This window comes from Fringilla coelebs (genome assembly GCF_963513975.1).
Source record: "Fringilla coelebs genome assembly, chromosome: 5".
NCBI classification, from domain to species: domain Eukaryota; kingdom Metazoa; phylum Chordata; class Aves; order Passeriformes; family Fringillidae; genus Fringilla; species Fringilla coelebs.
In genome coordinates, this window is record NC_140033.1 from 10,220,460 (window position 1) to 10,235,287 (window position 14,828).

The following is a 14,828-nucleotide window of genomic DNA, read 5'->3' on the forward strand; positions in this document are numbered from 1 at the left end:
GAGTGTAAAGTATCTAATTCAGAAGCATGTTCCCTGAGCGTGTTAGAAAGGAGTTCCAGTTGTTTAAGCGGCAGAGAAACACCAACATGCCTCTTCCACCTCCAAAAGAGTTATAAAAGGGGGGAGGGATGTTGTGATAACATTTCCATTATGTGACTTGTGGGCACACATTGCAGCAAATCTGAAAAGTAGAATAAAATATTAGTGTGAAAGACCTGTGAAATGTGGGAAAAGAAAACCAGAGTCAAAGTGGAAGGTTTAAAGTAACACAGCTTTGATAACTGGGAAAAGCATAAAAATATTGTTAATAACTTATATTTGAGTAGTTTTTAAGTATCCATTGAAATAAAAAGAAGAAAAAGAGCCTTTGAAAATAAATATATTGTCTTTCTGTGTTCAGGTCTATCTTACAGCAGCTGTTTTTGAGCTTGACTTTTCCACGGTTCCTTGAGGCAGGTAAGTCAAAAGAGTCAACTTTGAATGAAGTAGAAGGTAAGCATCTAGGCCAGGGGACATCTTTGGGTCTCCCCATTGTGTCTGTGACTTAAAATTGTCATTTGTTTGCTTGTTTATTCATTTATTTATTTCTTTTATATCAGCTGATATGGAAGATGATGATTTCGGTGCTGCCCTGCCTAAAACAAGCTGTATCACGGAGCAAACTCAATATTTCTTTGAAAACAATGATAAATCCTTTGGTGGGATTGTAGACTGTATAAACTGCTCGAGGTAAAATTACTTCAATATAAGTAATAACTTTGGGATTTTATTTATTTTGCAAAATATAGGGACACTATTATAAGAAACAAAAATATATTTTGGATAAACTACACCTAACTTAGATAAGCAGGACAGAGAAGAATAGAGGCAGGCAAATTGCATTCTCTTTTTATTTGTTTAGAATTAATTTTAATTTTAATCATTAAAGATTTGTAGAAATGCTTTAGTTAGTTTTTGGTTTTATAGTCTGTGCTCCATGAAAATTGTATTTTTATCTCTGTCCCAATTTGTTTTCTTTTAATTTATTATGTCAACTTAAAAGTATTCTGAAATATCCCAAGGAATATGATCTTCTCTAATCTGGTTATATATAAGAATTTTTGACAGTCAAGAAGATTATACAATTTATCCTCTAATTTATCTTCTAGTTCATAGTGCTCATGATTTAAGAGCTGTGAGCCTTATGAAGCAAACAAAGGTATTATATTTTTTTATTAAAAGAATTACTCTCCAGATACCATAAGGAGGCCTATTGAAGATGATATTTAATAATAAGTGAAAAAAATTTATACTTCAGAAACACAGCATCTTGGACCTAGATTTCTGTTTCATACAAGAGCCTGCTAGGGTTTTGCATACATTTTGAGTTTCTGAAAACATCTTAGAAATTAGAATTAAGGGCCAGATTTCAAACAAAAAAAGACAGTATTTCAAGCCAGGAAAGAGAGAGAGAGAGCTTTGGAGAATGGTCAAAACACACAGACATTTTTTCAACTGCTGTACTTCTTCCTCCATGTTGCTAGTATGCATTGGGTTTATTTATAAACTGAAAATGACCTTGCTATCTTAAATACCTTTTGTAGAATTATCTGGATATAAAAATACAACAAATTCACATCCAATACATGACATGCATACTCCATGCTTCTCTCTCGACCTTCTTACAGACAGGTTTATGTTTTGGGGTTTTGTTTGTTTCTTTTTGTGGTTGTTTTTTGTTTTTTTTTTTTTTTTTTTGTGTGTGTTAATTGATGCTGAACTGATGCTATTTCTCATTACAGCTACTGTGGTAGCAGTACAGAGCTAACTATTAATTCAATTAAAGACATTTTGTGCTCTTTTCCATTTTTCCACTAACAAGTCTAGTTGAAAAGGGGTACAATGGAAATGTCAAAAAGATTACAAAATTTATTATAAATCTTTCCTACTGTTTGTTAATAAAAAAGATAAACAGTAGCAAGCAGACTAAATCTGTGAAGCTGGATTATTCTATTCCAATACTGTGTGTCCTTCTCAAATATGATTTTCCTTACTTCATTTAAACATAGGTTTTTTTTTACTCTTTTCCCAGACTTTATCATGCAGAGAAGATTTCCAACACCAATCTAGTGTTCATTATTAGTGACAGCCAGCTGCTGTGCCGTTCCTGTGACCCAAAGCCACTGATGCAAGCGGAGAAGCCGGGTATCCTTTAAAAATCATGTTATTTAGTAGTGTGGATTGATTTTTGGCTATGGGATACTGGAAGCTATTTGGGGAGAAATGAACCACTTATCTATGTTATTGCCATGGTTGCCACTGGAATACTTGAAGTAGCAGGTATTTGTGGGTGATATCACAAATCATGTGAAGCAGCAGTCATTGAGGTAGAGAGCAAAGCTGTTATTTGTGAGAATTTAGACAGAAGTGGGCTCACAGGAACTTAATGAAGTTTCAAAAAAGCAGATGTAAAATCTTGGGCCCAGGACAGAATAATTGCCCAGCTGGACAGGCTAGGGACAGAGTGACAAAAAGATTTGCAGAAAAAAGCTGGAGGTTCATGGTAGACAAGAAGCTGACTGGGAGTTGGCACTGTGCCTTGCAGAGAAGTGGGCTGGTCACATCCCAAGCCATGACAGTGAGATCTGGGGGGACTGGGGACAGCAGATGGGGGAACTGATCCATCCCAGCTCTTCAGCACTGGTGAAACCACATCTGGAGTTCTGTGTTCTTCCCAGGACCACACTGACATACAGGAGGGAGTCTAGGGAAGGGCCACCGGAGGTTGGAATCTGAGAGCACAAGCAAGGAAAGTCTGTGTCCTGGGTTTGTTCAGCATTTAGAAAAGACAAGGGTATGTCTGTCTAGAGAAATAACAAAAAAAAAAAGGCCAGAATGGGAGTGTTCTTCATGAGATGCTGCATGTTGGTTAGTCGATGAAGGCACTTTAGTGTGTGCCAGTGTCAAAGATGAGCTTACTTCTTGTGGTAACTGCATCAGCCATCAAAGGTTCATCCAGCTGTACAGAATGTCTTCAGAGCTGGCTGGAGACATACATGGCTTACATGCTAGGCAGAGTTCCTGCAACACAAGCTTTGAAGTTAAATGCAAGTGAAAGACTTTTATTTTACAACCACCTTTATGCCAATCTCTCTGTTTTAGCCTGTTCATTGCAGTAGATAACTGCAGGTGATGGTGATGGAAATACATAAAACCAATATACACATTCTAGGTCAGGAGAAATTCACCTCAGCCATTCTCTTCTACGTAGGCTTGAGGACAGCGTGCCAGAAGTGGTAAATCAAACCATAATTTGGATTACTGTGACAGAACAAGGAAAACAATTAGTAATACCTCTGTCCATGTCAGGAAGTTAGTTGAGACAGCCTCTCCCACTCCTGAAAGAAAAGCAGATGGTGGTACAGATGACTGTGTTTCTTTGGCACAAGCAATGCATTCATTGCCACATTAATAAAACTGGAATTCCATCTACGCTTGGGCTGAAAAGGAAGTTACATTGGGGTGTCATCACAGAACTATGTAAACTCAGGCTAATATTCTAATTGGCCTCAGTCCATGACAGTTTGGTCAACTGTTTTCGCTGTATGGATTTATGGACAGCGCTCACTATGGAAAATGAAGCATGATGGATGGGAAGGGGCACATGACTTGCATTTCCCTGAGGAGCCCAAAACTACTAGAAAGAAGTAAATTACCTGAAATGGCAGTCAGAACAGCTGGGGGGGGCTTATATTGACTAAAGGAACTGTTTTATTTTTGTTTAACTATGCAGTACTAAGCTATTCAACTCTTTTCTGTAACTAAGGTACATAGTGAAATGCAGATGTAGCGTAAGATCACCCAAGCAGACAAAATGACCTTTGGGTGCTATTTAGATGAATATTATTACACTTTGCTTCCTTTTGGCTGGTACAGCTTTGCTTATGCAGTCTCTTGGATCATTTTTGTGTTTCAACTTTCAGTTGAACCACAGCTAAGAAAAGGGGAGATGAGTGATAATATCTGAATGAAGGCAGATGCAGATCTGCAGAAATAAATTCCCCATCATCTTGCCTTTTCTCCCCTTTGGCCTCTCCACTTGTTGCACTGAAGCTGCTGTACTACTCCATGGTAGTGCATGGACAGGATTGCTTCAAGTGTAAATTAGAGCTACTAAGATAAGTTCTGGCACTTTGTTCTTTTAATAGCTTTAAAATGTGACCTACCTGGAGTGAAAAAAAAAAAAAAAAAGCTTAGAAAAATGAATGGCAATATAAGCAGGTTTCACCAGAAGGCTGTTTTGCAGTTTGCCATATCCATGCCTTTCAAGCCTGCTGCAATGACTTGTGCCCCTCATTAGCCAGTGGCATGTGTGAAGTACAGTGTGAAGAACACTTTAACACCAGCAATTAGGATATCAGAGATGTGAGCTAAAGCAGTACCTCATATATTCAGTTTGCTAATTAATGGCATTCACTGCTCCCCTTTCTCTCCTGCTGTCCTGGACAGCATTTTCTGTCTGCCTTCATCACTGAAATGCTAATGGGATCTCAGTAGTTCTCCTGTCATTTACTACAAAGCCTACAGTGGCACAATCTTTTCTATGATATTTGAGGTTATGTAAGTGTACCCATAATAGAGCCAGTAGTTTTTCACTGCTATTTTCAACCTATATCTGACATTATTTTTCAAAAAAAGTTTCATTGCTTTTACTGTGTGTCTTCATTATGGCAGAGTAACTCAGTGGTGACATAAACTATAACTAATCAGGACCATTGAAAGTTTACTGCTTTATGAAATATTTTTGGAAATATTTATGCAATGATAATAAAAGCAACACAGAAAATGTTGAAAGAACTCAGCTTTAATTTCTGTTTATCGTTCTGAAAATATTCTAAAAAGTTCTGAAGGAGGTTTATTTTCTTGATTATAGCAGTATAAAAAGAGATAATTCATTTTGATTTATCTAAATGGTTGGGTTTTTTTGAATTTAAACAAGGAACTATGAATTATTTCAGCACTATCTGAATGAGCATAAATCTTCTCTCCTGCCATAAAAATAAAAACAGAATGTTGATCCTGCTCATATCCAATGCATGAAAAACAGTGACACTCCTTAACCAGAGAAACAGATGAGGGGCCAAATCCGTGTGAAATGGTCAAACAACCGAGATACAGAAAAGGCCCCGAAATCTGTTTTGATGAAGCCAAACAGGTAAAACTGAAGTCGTAAGATTTTAAAACTACCTTTAAAAACAATTGTAGAGCAGCTTTAGATGATCAGGGAAAACTGTGTTTAAATGTTCCTTGGTGCCTGGTAATCTTTTTATCACTAAACATACTGTTCACTCTAGACCATAGCTGCTTTATTTCAATTAACATAAACTTAACAGCTGCTTTCTTATCTGCCTGTCCTATAACCATTGCACTTTCACACATGATTCCCACTAAAGTATCATCAGTGAGCGTAAAACTGTTGGGGTTTTTTGGTACCATACTCTGTATGGTACTGTGAAAATCAGTACTTCAATGGCTTGCACAAGTATACAATAATCTTGGCTTAGAAGTAGCATTTTTATAATAATGTTTCCAAATATTATTTAAATTATTGTTAAATTATTTAAATTTTAAATATGGTTTAAGACATTGTTTCTAATTTACAAATTATACTGCCTTTAGGTCATGTTCTTAGCAGGTTTAAAAGTGCATTGCTTTACTGAAATCACCAAAGCTTATGCTGTTTGATACTTCTGTGTTGAATGCATTAGTTTTGAAGAGAAAAACTATAACAATGCCACGTATCTGAACTATTTTTAATATTATTTCTATGTTACCTTTCAAAGATACAAAAGAGATTGTGCTGAATTCAAATTATTCAGAATAAATCTCAAGACAAATAGTACTGAACAAGGAAGTGCCTGGCATTAGTTTTTATAAATTGAAAAATTTATAAATGCATTTTCAATGCCTCATGCAATTCTGCAATTTTTGAAGGGGAAAGATTGTCCCAAACCAGTGCACTTAGTTGTCTATAACTGCTGTATACCAAAATTTGTTCCAGTATGTTCTCTGCTTTTCTTGCAATGGGGCACAATTCCTGAGATGTCAGTAGTATTTAAAAAGTTTGCCGAATTTTTATTCAATGCATTTTTCTAGCAACTAATTTTTTTTTAAAGAGGAAGTCTTCTTACTGGCCAATAAATATTAAATAAAGTTGAAAACCCATCCAAAAGCTATCCAGCCATTGTAAATAATCCAAATGATCCTGATATGATTGTGTGTGAAAGTACAACTCTTGCTCACTAGCTTGGTGTGCTGATCAATGTGTAAGTCATGTGTTTTGTAACAGTGGATTGTTTTGATTAAGTTTATTTGCAAAATTTGCTGTGAATCTCTTGCTCTTGGGTGGATGCTTTCACATTAACTCTGCTAACTGCCAGCAATCTGCATGATATCTCATCTTGTATGTCTTTTTTTCTGTGTTTTCTTTCCTTTCCTCTACTTGCTACTTTGCCCGTTATTAATAGGATCAGCCTATATGCACAACGAGTCGTGCCTCTGCCATGATGTCCGCTCCTATCTTCATTTTTCTGCAAGTTTTCATGTGGTGTGGATGGTCAGTTACTTTCTCTAATTTTTTGTTTTGTTCTTGGCTTAAAAAATTAGCAGACTCTTTTACTTACTGAGCATACAAAAGAAAACAGAATGAAGTGAGTCCCAAAAGCAACAATCTGGAGTAAATTACTGTTGCAATATTAAGGGAAATTAAATATGAAAAAAAACCTGTCTGGAGCCTTATAAATCACAATTACTAAACATGAGGGCCTCTCCCATAGAACATACAAAGACAAGGGAACCTGTTGGATTTTTATGGTTGGCTCTTTGAGATTGCACATGTACCAGCTGAGTCCGCATCCTTCACTTCTAAGAATTTTTTCCTTGTCCTTGTTAAAATGAACAGAAGAAGAAAGTTTTTTCACAGATAAAAATAAAGATTTAAAGCAAATAGAAGAGACAGCATACCTGTGAAAGTAAAGCTTTACTTAGGGGTGGCAAGGATGAATGTTATGTGTGTGAGTGTTGCTTTTGAGGAGAGTAAGGAGTTTTCACTGCGTTCAAATGAACTCAACAGTTAATGATGGAAGATAATGATGTGCACCAATTTGGTTAAACTAGGAATTCAATAAAATAATATTTTTTTTTTACTTCTTAATTTTTGGCAACCTAAATATATTAATTGCCTGATCACAGCACAAGGTGAGGTTTTGCTTCTGATTAACTACATAGGTAAGTTCCTGTATATTGACCACATGCAGACTCTGGGGCTTCACACTGAAGCCTTGGCAATTGGGCTGTGCTGCATTTGATGGTGTGGGACTGCATCACGGGTCCCTGTGCCAGTGACATGTCTGCAAGAGACCTGCTGAGCTAAAGAGCAAAAAATGTGTGCCTGAAGGGGGTTCTGATCAACATTGTTCTGAAAACCACTAGAGGGAGATACTCACATGTCTATCAAAGTAAAGCAAACGGAGGCAGAACGGAGAGCTTACAGGGCATTTTTCAGAGTTAGTGTAATGAAATATTGAAAATTAATGAAATATTAAAATTAACTGAAATTTGGAAAAGTAATTTTCACAATAATTTATATTCTCTCTATACTTAAGGAAAGTGTCAATTAATATATCTTGAATGTAAATGAAAAAAACCTTTAAATTCTGTTTAACAGTTTATTTTTTCAAGTAATTTTGAAGTTTCTTATTCTGTATTTAAAGGATGTGCTTTCCTGCAAACCTAGGAACTTGCACAACCGTGGCAAAAGGTTGAAGGGAAAGGTGAAAGGCCTTTCTTTGAGCCAGTAGTATTTCACATTAAAATCTAGATTAGCATCTCATGTTCTTGCTCATGCAATTTGCTCTGCACATAGCTTTCTTTAATTAAAAAGCTACTGTCCAGTGTACATAAAGCAGCAGAGACTCACCTTGAGCTGAATCCTTTATGCCCAAAATGTGCTTTCTACTGAAGGTGGGAAACACCCAGAATATAATTTTAGCTGATAAGCTTTTGGCAGCAGAAAGTTATAAAGGTAATTTTGTTCATCCATCTTTTTTTTTTTTAATAACTTTGCCATTTTGGTTTCTCTCTGGACATTAATCTGTGTAGTTATATTAAAATCACTGAAGCCAAGAGAGATACAATCCAGCTGATCAGGTTCACTAACCTGACAGGTTTTTTTTACTTTTCATCAAGGATAACAAAATAGTCATTATCACTGCCTCAAATGGCTTGCTCTGACTTTGTACATGCACACTGGTTTTGTTTGCTATGCCTGAGAATAAAGAAAATAAATGTACAAGTTTTTAGCCCCACTGGCAATGTCTTACTTCCCTCAGCTTCCAGGTATGTCAGTGGGAGCTTTGAGGGTGATTAGCAGCAGCCCAGGCAACTGGATACATCCCAGTGGAATTGCCTGTGTCCCCAGTCTGTGCATGGGGAGCTCTACACCTTTGACAGCTTTGTCTGGTAGTCCAGACAAGGGAGGGTAACCCAAAAGTTGTGAATGACCATGCATTGAAACCAGAAATTACTCTTGAGTAAAAGCAAAGGTGTTCGCAGTGTTATATGAAACATTTAAAATACATGCTTATGAAAGGTATGACTGAGGTAATCCATTGGTAGCAAAAGACACAGCAGAAGTTCTTTGGGCAGATGTTTTACCCTTTTATAAGTCAGAGTAGCACAGTGGGTTCTGATGAATTATTATAATTTAAAAACAAAGTTTTAGTACATTAAGTAGTTATGGTGCACTTCCAAAGGAGTAACATGTTTATAGCCTTAGCATATATGTGTATAAATGTATTTATAGTTCCAACTGCATTTTAAAACTTTGGGCTGGCAATGTCTTCAAGGAAATGCTGATATGTTGCAATGAATATGTTCTTTTGATACTTAAAAATGAAGGCATGGTTTTATACAAGCATTCAGTTCCATTCTGAAAGTGCTAAATAATTTTCATGGTATGCGATGCTGTAGAACAGCCTTACCTAGAGTTGTCATAGGAAGGCATGACATGAAGAAGATGACATTTGGATTTGACACGTCTCTACCTCAAGCATGCAAGAAAATTTGATGTGATGAATGCAAGAAATTTCTCATACACTTCTGGTGAAATGAAAGCAGCCTACAACAATTCTTTCCAATTTCTTTTACAAGTCTTTCTTTCTTCAAAGAGAATTTATACACAGACATAATTTTGAAGACAACAAAGAGAGGACATCCCCAGCTGATCTGTTATTCAGGATTTGTGTGATTAATGTCATGGGCTGGAAAACTTCAGTGAAACTGCTTAAAAATAGCTCAGTGTCTAATTGCACTAGAAGAGGTAAAGATAAGATAATGTAAAGAGAAGATAAAACAATGCTGTATATCTTTGTTATAAGATACTTTAGAAGAAATCTCAAAAATAACATTAACGTGAAACAGCTGAAAAGTTTTTTTAAAGCTCAAGAAGAGGAGAAGTGTTTTTAAAAAAGGCATTTTGAAGATCATTCAAAACTGACATTTTTCTCAATTTGGTTTTAAATTGGGGATGGAATCCCACTTATTTTAACAGGACTGTTGATTGTTTTAATTCATATAAATAAATACATAATCAGATTTTGTCCTCTTTTTTATTTTATATTTTCACATTTCCTGTAGTTTTGACAGCAGTGAGAGCACAGAAGAAAATTGCAGTGTGAAATTCTGTGAAGAAAAAAATTAATTTAGATAGGATTTACTGTACCTTCTTTGCCACTACTATTTTTGTTTTAGCTTAGGTCACAAAAGAATTAACTGATTCCAGAGACAATATTTAGAAATTTTTCTTGGCAGAACTGCTGGTTTACCACTTCAAATTGGTCTACAAACCTCAGAAATTTAATGTGGCCTTGATCAACATGAGGTTAAATCTCACTAAGCTTGAAATATGTGTATAAACCTTGAATACTTTTGTGCAGTGCAGTTTAATGCTGTCGTTCATAATAAGACAATGATTGTCCTGCTTGAGGCTTCCAAGATATTCTCCACTATTGTGGATTGTGAACCCTTTAAAAACTTTTCTGTGTAGTCTTAAGGAGGGGAAAAAAAAGATACCAAAATACTTCATTTCAACCCGATAGGAATATTACATTTTATGACTCATGAATGTAAGAGTGGTTGAGAAATTGTGGTGTGGTTAAAAAAAATAAAAAACTCATAGAGCAAATAGAAAAGGATAACAGAATGGAGGGTATTTTCAAAAAGATGTGGTGGTAGGATTAATTTATCAACATAATTTGCAATATTTGGTCTAATGCAAGATGACCTAAGCTGAGCCCTGTATAACTCTATATGTGGAGGCCTACTTGATATACAGGATGCCATTTTCACTATAAAGGTATTTTCCCTTCATGTTATGCCTATTTTTTTTTAAGACCTTCAGTTTACTACTTATACTCTCCAGACATCTCCTGTCTGTTGGAAATTTTAAATCTCCTGGTTTGCTTTCAACTCTTTCTTCAATGATGACTCTTCTAAGTAATTTCAGTGATAAGAATAATAAATACCAAGAGGTAACACTGAGTACCATTCACTGTATTCATGTGAGAGGAAACCTTTACTGATAATTCTGTTTTTAATGGTAGTCACTGTGTGGAAGAAGCAACAGGGTTATTTTTAAGTGCTTTAAATAGAAATAAAGCTGCATGACAAGACACAATGCAGATGCAAGTAGTGACAGAGCCAAACTAAATAAACCAGAATGTTCAGTGCATCTTGAAATATTAGCATCCTAGTACAAATTTGGTGCAGCAGAATTCACTTAGGACTTCTTGTTGACCAGAAACCTTAGGAATTTTGAACTTGTAGAGTGCAATCAACCAAAAAGAAATAAAGCCAAAAACCAAACCAAACCAAAACAGCAACAACAAACCCAAACAAAACAAAAAGCCTAAGCCAAAACTACACAACTAAATTATAAAGCTAACACATGAAAGAGATATGTCTGGAAAAAGCTACTATTAATAAAGAATGGCAACCAACATGAGGTATTTGCTTTAGGACAAAATGAATTTTTATTTCTTTCTAAGGAAATGGAATGCTATTTTTGGGGGTATTTTTTTGGGCTTGGGATTGTTGGGGCTTTTTGCATCCAAGTTTCCAAAGGAGACTCTTGGTGAATGCTATAATTCCTGATAATGTACTGAGTCTACTTTGTCTCCTTTATCTGATTTTCCATATTTTTTCCCAAACTGTTTTGGAAACCTACCAGTTTTAAAGAATGCATTGTGTGCAGAATAAATAACATTAAAATTCTCACCCATTAAAGCTCTTATAAAGAACTCATTGAAGGTCTTTCCTATGCCCTGCAATTTCCAAATTCTGTCTTTACACGTCTGTTAATGAAAGAGTTGCCCTAACATCGCATTTGGCTTTGTGGTTTTAGTTTAGTCAAAAAAATTCTATTATCATTTCTGTATATTCTGCAAAGAGGTTACAAAGAGCTATTTATCCCCCCCATCCATTTCCTGTTTATATCTGATCTTCCATTTTTTGTACTTTCTTGTTCTTGCCCATTTGAGTAAACTTGATATCCTGCATTGCTATTCTTCCAAAGCCGGGAAGTTTTGCTTAAGGATAGCAAAATTTTCCTAAGGAAATTTGCTAATAAATCAAAGGTTGTTTAATGACTCTTTCTTATTTATCATGATTTTACATTTTATAGACACACACACACCCACACACACACCCACCCTAGCCTTGTCTGGGGTATATTAAGTATTAATTGCTTATGCCTCAGTGGCATGTCAGTCTAAACCAGGAGCTTTTCCCTGCCTGTTGGCTTTCCTCTGCTTTCTGTTATATATATATTTTTTAATTTCTTTGCCAGCATCCAGTCTGTTACTGTTCAGATTCAGTTGTCTATCCTTCCCTGTACATATTGCTCCTGTTAAAGAAGTTTCCCCAGTTGCTAATATACCTAAATTCCTTTCCACCTACATTGTTTTCTTGCCCTTGGAGGCTTGGAATCTTTTGGAATATGGAAAGTGTCTTTTTATACCATGGTTGCACAATACTGTGAAAACAAGAGAAAGACTGAATATTAGCAGCCTTCAGAGCTACCCATGCATCTCAGACTTCTCAGACAAAGTGGAGAGGGGAAAATTTTCCTGGTGTTTTAGGTACTAATCAGAGTTTCTATCAGTCTTGAGAAAAAAGGTTTAAGGTGTTACAGGCTCCAGAACAGGTATCAAATGTATTTCAGCCAAACTAATGAATAGGTCCATCATGTGAAAGGTATTAAGCATTATAAGTAAAGAGAGACCAAAGATCAGCAATTAATGGTGGAGAGGACTGAGGAAGAGTGGTGTGATTGCTTTGTGGCATAAGGAATAGTTACTGATGCATGAGAGCAGTGCAGCTGAGAGAGAGCTTCTAACTGCATCAAGCATGTACAAGTAGTGCAATAGAAAATTTTCTTCTTGTACTTGAATAGAGCACCAGAGGCAGAAAAGGATTTTCATTCTCTTTGATCATATCTTCACCTGCAGACCATTATTCATTTTATTGTGCAATCATTTGATGAAATGGACATAAACATATTTTGATGTTTGTTTTCTAAACTTGAAAATTTATCTGTTCTTCTGTCTTTTCTCACCATAAAGTCATACTCAAAATCTTCAAATGAGTGCAATTTTTAGCAATATAGATGGTGTTTACTGGGGGCCCCAGGTATATTCCGTAGCATTTCTTGATGGATGGTGTAAGTATCCCATCTAGTTCATAAGCTTGTGCTGTAAACCTTGAAAGTATTTAATGCTCCCGTGTTTACACTTAAAGTAATAGCGCCACTCTTTGCACCAAAAATCAGAGGAACTTCCAGGAATTATTTTACTGTTATTTTAGCAAAATAACATATATAAGACCAAAAAGGATGCCTCAATGACAGTTCAAAATAATGAAAACTATCTGTAGATTGCTTCTCAAGCAGTAATTCCCTGTAATTAATACGAAATGCTTTCTTCTCTCCTTGTCGACAGGAAGATTCGGCTGACTGCGGTGGGGCCTCTGGTCTGAGTCCATCACTGTGGTCTATGGTAGCAATTCAGTTGGTCCTGCTTTGGCTGTTATCTGGCAGCAGACACTGCCAGTTATGACCTTGCTAAACCAAAACCTGCATTACTTAACCGAGACCTGGCCAAAACGATAGCCTCAGTTCCATTTTCGAAAGGGTCAGCTACCGAGACAGCAGCAGAACAGCGGCGCTCGTGTCGGCGATCGCGCGTTGCCAGACTCATCGGGGCGCCACGATGCCTGCATGTTGGAGTGTCAGATCCTCACCCGTGTGTGAATGCTGCATCATCCATGCCGTCCAAACTGATTTCTGTACCTGCCCCGCTGGGGAAAGCTAAATCCTTTCGTTTATTCATTTGTTTGTTGTTGTAATCTTGATGACTTCATGTAAAAGGGCTCCCCTAACAACAGCTTATGTATATGGTTTTCATTTCTTTTAAGCTTTGGATATCTTGAAGATTTATATTCTTTTACATGAACAGTTGTTTAAAAACCAAAAAAAAAAAAAAAAAACAAAGGAAAATGTTCTCCCCAAGATACATTACTAGCACCACAATGGCTGCTTTTAACATCACTTTTGTCCAAACTTGTTGAGTAAAATGAAAATATTGGCCAGAACTTCACCAGAAGTTCAGCATGATTGAAATGCTTTATGATGAGTGGTTAATTTTCCAAAATGAATCCTACAGCTAAGCTTTGGTAGGTTGATATTGTATGTAGAAAGGAGGGAAGGGAGAAAACTACAGTTTTTCAAAATACAGAGGTACTGGAAAGTGTAATGAAAAAAGGGATTTTCATCTTAAACTTGGTGTAATCTTCTGTCAGAAAAAAAATGTTAATTTCAATGTAATATTCACCTCCTTTTCACAATGCAGTTACATATAAAGCTAGTAGAAATTCTTCAAAGGCTGAAACAAAAATGCTTGTGAATAAAAAATGTCTTTGTGATATTTGAATGTTGGTTTCCAGGGGTATTTTGCATGATGATGATGCTAAGTTATTGTTTTTCAGTTTGTTTTCTTTGATGGTAGAGTATAGTTCATTGAAAAGATAACAGAGTGATTCTTGTATTGTGTGAGAAATTGAACATTGCAATGTGTTGCAATCAAATCATATTACATTATATTATGAAACAGAGCTCTGAATATACTGTGCAATGAAAAAGCTGAGAAAATAGGGTAAATATAGCTATTGTAACAAAAGGGTTGAGGTGGATTTTTTACAGAATAGCGATCTCACATGAAAACCTGTGTACAGATATTTTAAGAATATAAAAATCAGATTTAACACATTTATTTTTGGAAGTATATGTTCTCTAAGGTTCATATCAGGTTCCCCCTTTGTTTCCTTCATAGAAACCCACCCATAATATTAAAACTTATGCTGTTATTATTTACTATTGAAAATAGCATATTTAACAGCAAAATGACCTGGTTGCTGCAATTAGAAAAAATATAAACAAATGGGGAGCCTTGAATCTATATGTATGCACATTGATACTTGATTGTGAATAATAACTCTAGAAGTTGTTTTTATACAACCTCATTGGTGATACAGGTTGGTGCAGTAAATTACAATATTACAGTGTAGCATAGTGTTGATGCAAAATATGATTTGCGCTTTTTTTTCTCGTTTTCAGAACTAAACAGTATTGCAAGACAGCTAAACCAATGAATGTGCAACTCTCCTGGTATTGTACAGTTCTGCTAACAACTGCAATATGCAAATATTAATATGCCACAATACACTAGCTCTTTAAA

General features: G+C 35.9%; 1 protein-coding gene across 5 annotated transcripts in view; it reads left to right on the forward strand.

Moving 5' to 3' along the window:
- Positions 1-13,609, forward strand: part of CACNA2D1 (calcium voltage-gated channel auxiliary subunit alpha2delta 1) — a 353,676-nt gene extending 340,067 nt beyond the window's left edge. For 2 of the 5 annotated variants that reach the window (XM_084206726.1, XM_084206728.1), the window contains 6 exons: positions 401-456; positions 600-729; positions 2,072-2,184; positions 5,112-5,194; positions 6,507-6,595; positions 13,035-13,609. In XM_084206726.1, coding sequence (XP_084062852.1) covers positions 401-456; positions 600-729; positions 2,072-2,184; positions 5,112-5,194; positions 6,507-6,595; positions 13,035-13,071 — 508 coding nt within the window. In that variant the 3' untranslated portion in view covers positions 13,072-13,609. The remainder of the gene's footprint in view (positions 1-400; positions 457-599; positions 730-2,071; positions 2,185-5,111; positions 5,195-6,506; positions 6,596-13,034) is intronic. The other 3 variants (XM_084206727.1, XM_084206729.1, XM_084206730.1) reach the window with 2 other exon arrangements.
- The last annotated feature ends 1,219 nt before the right edge of the window (positions 13,610-14,828 follow it).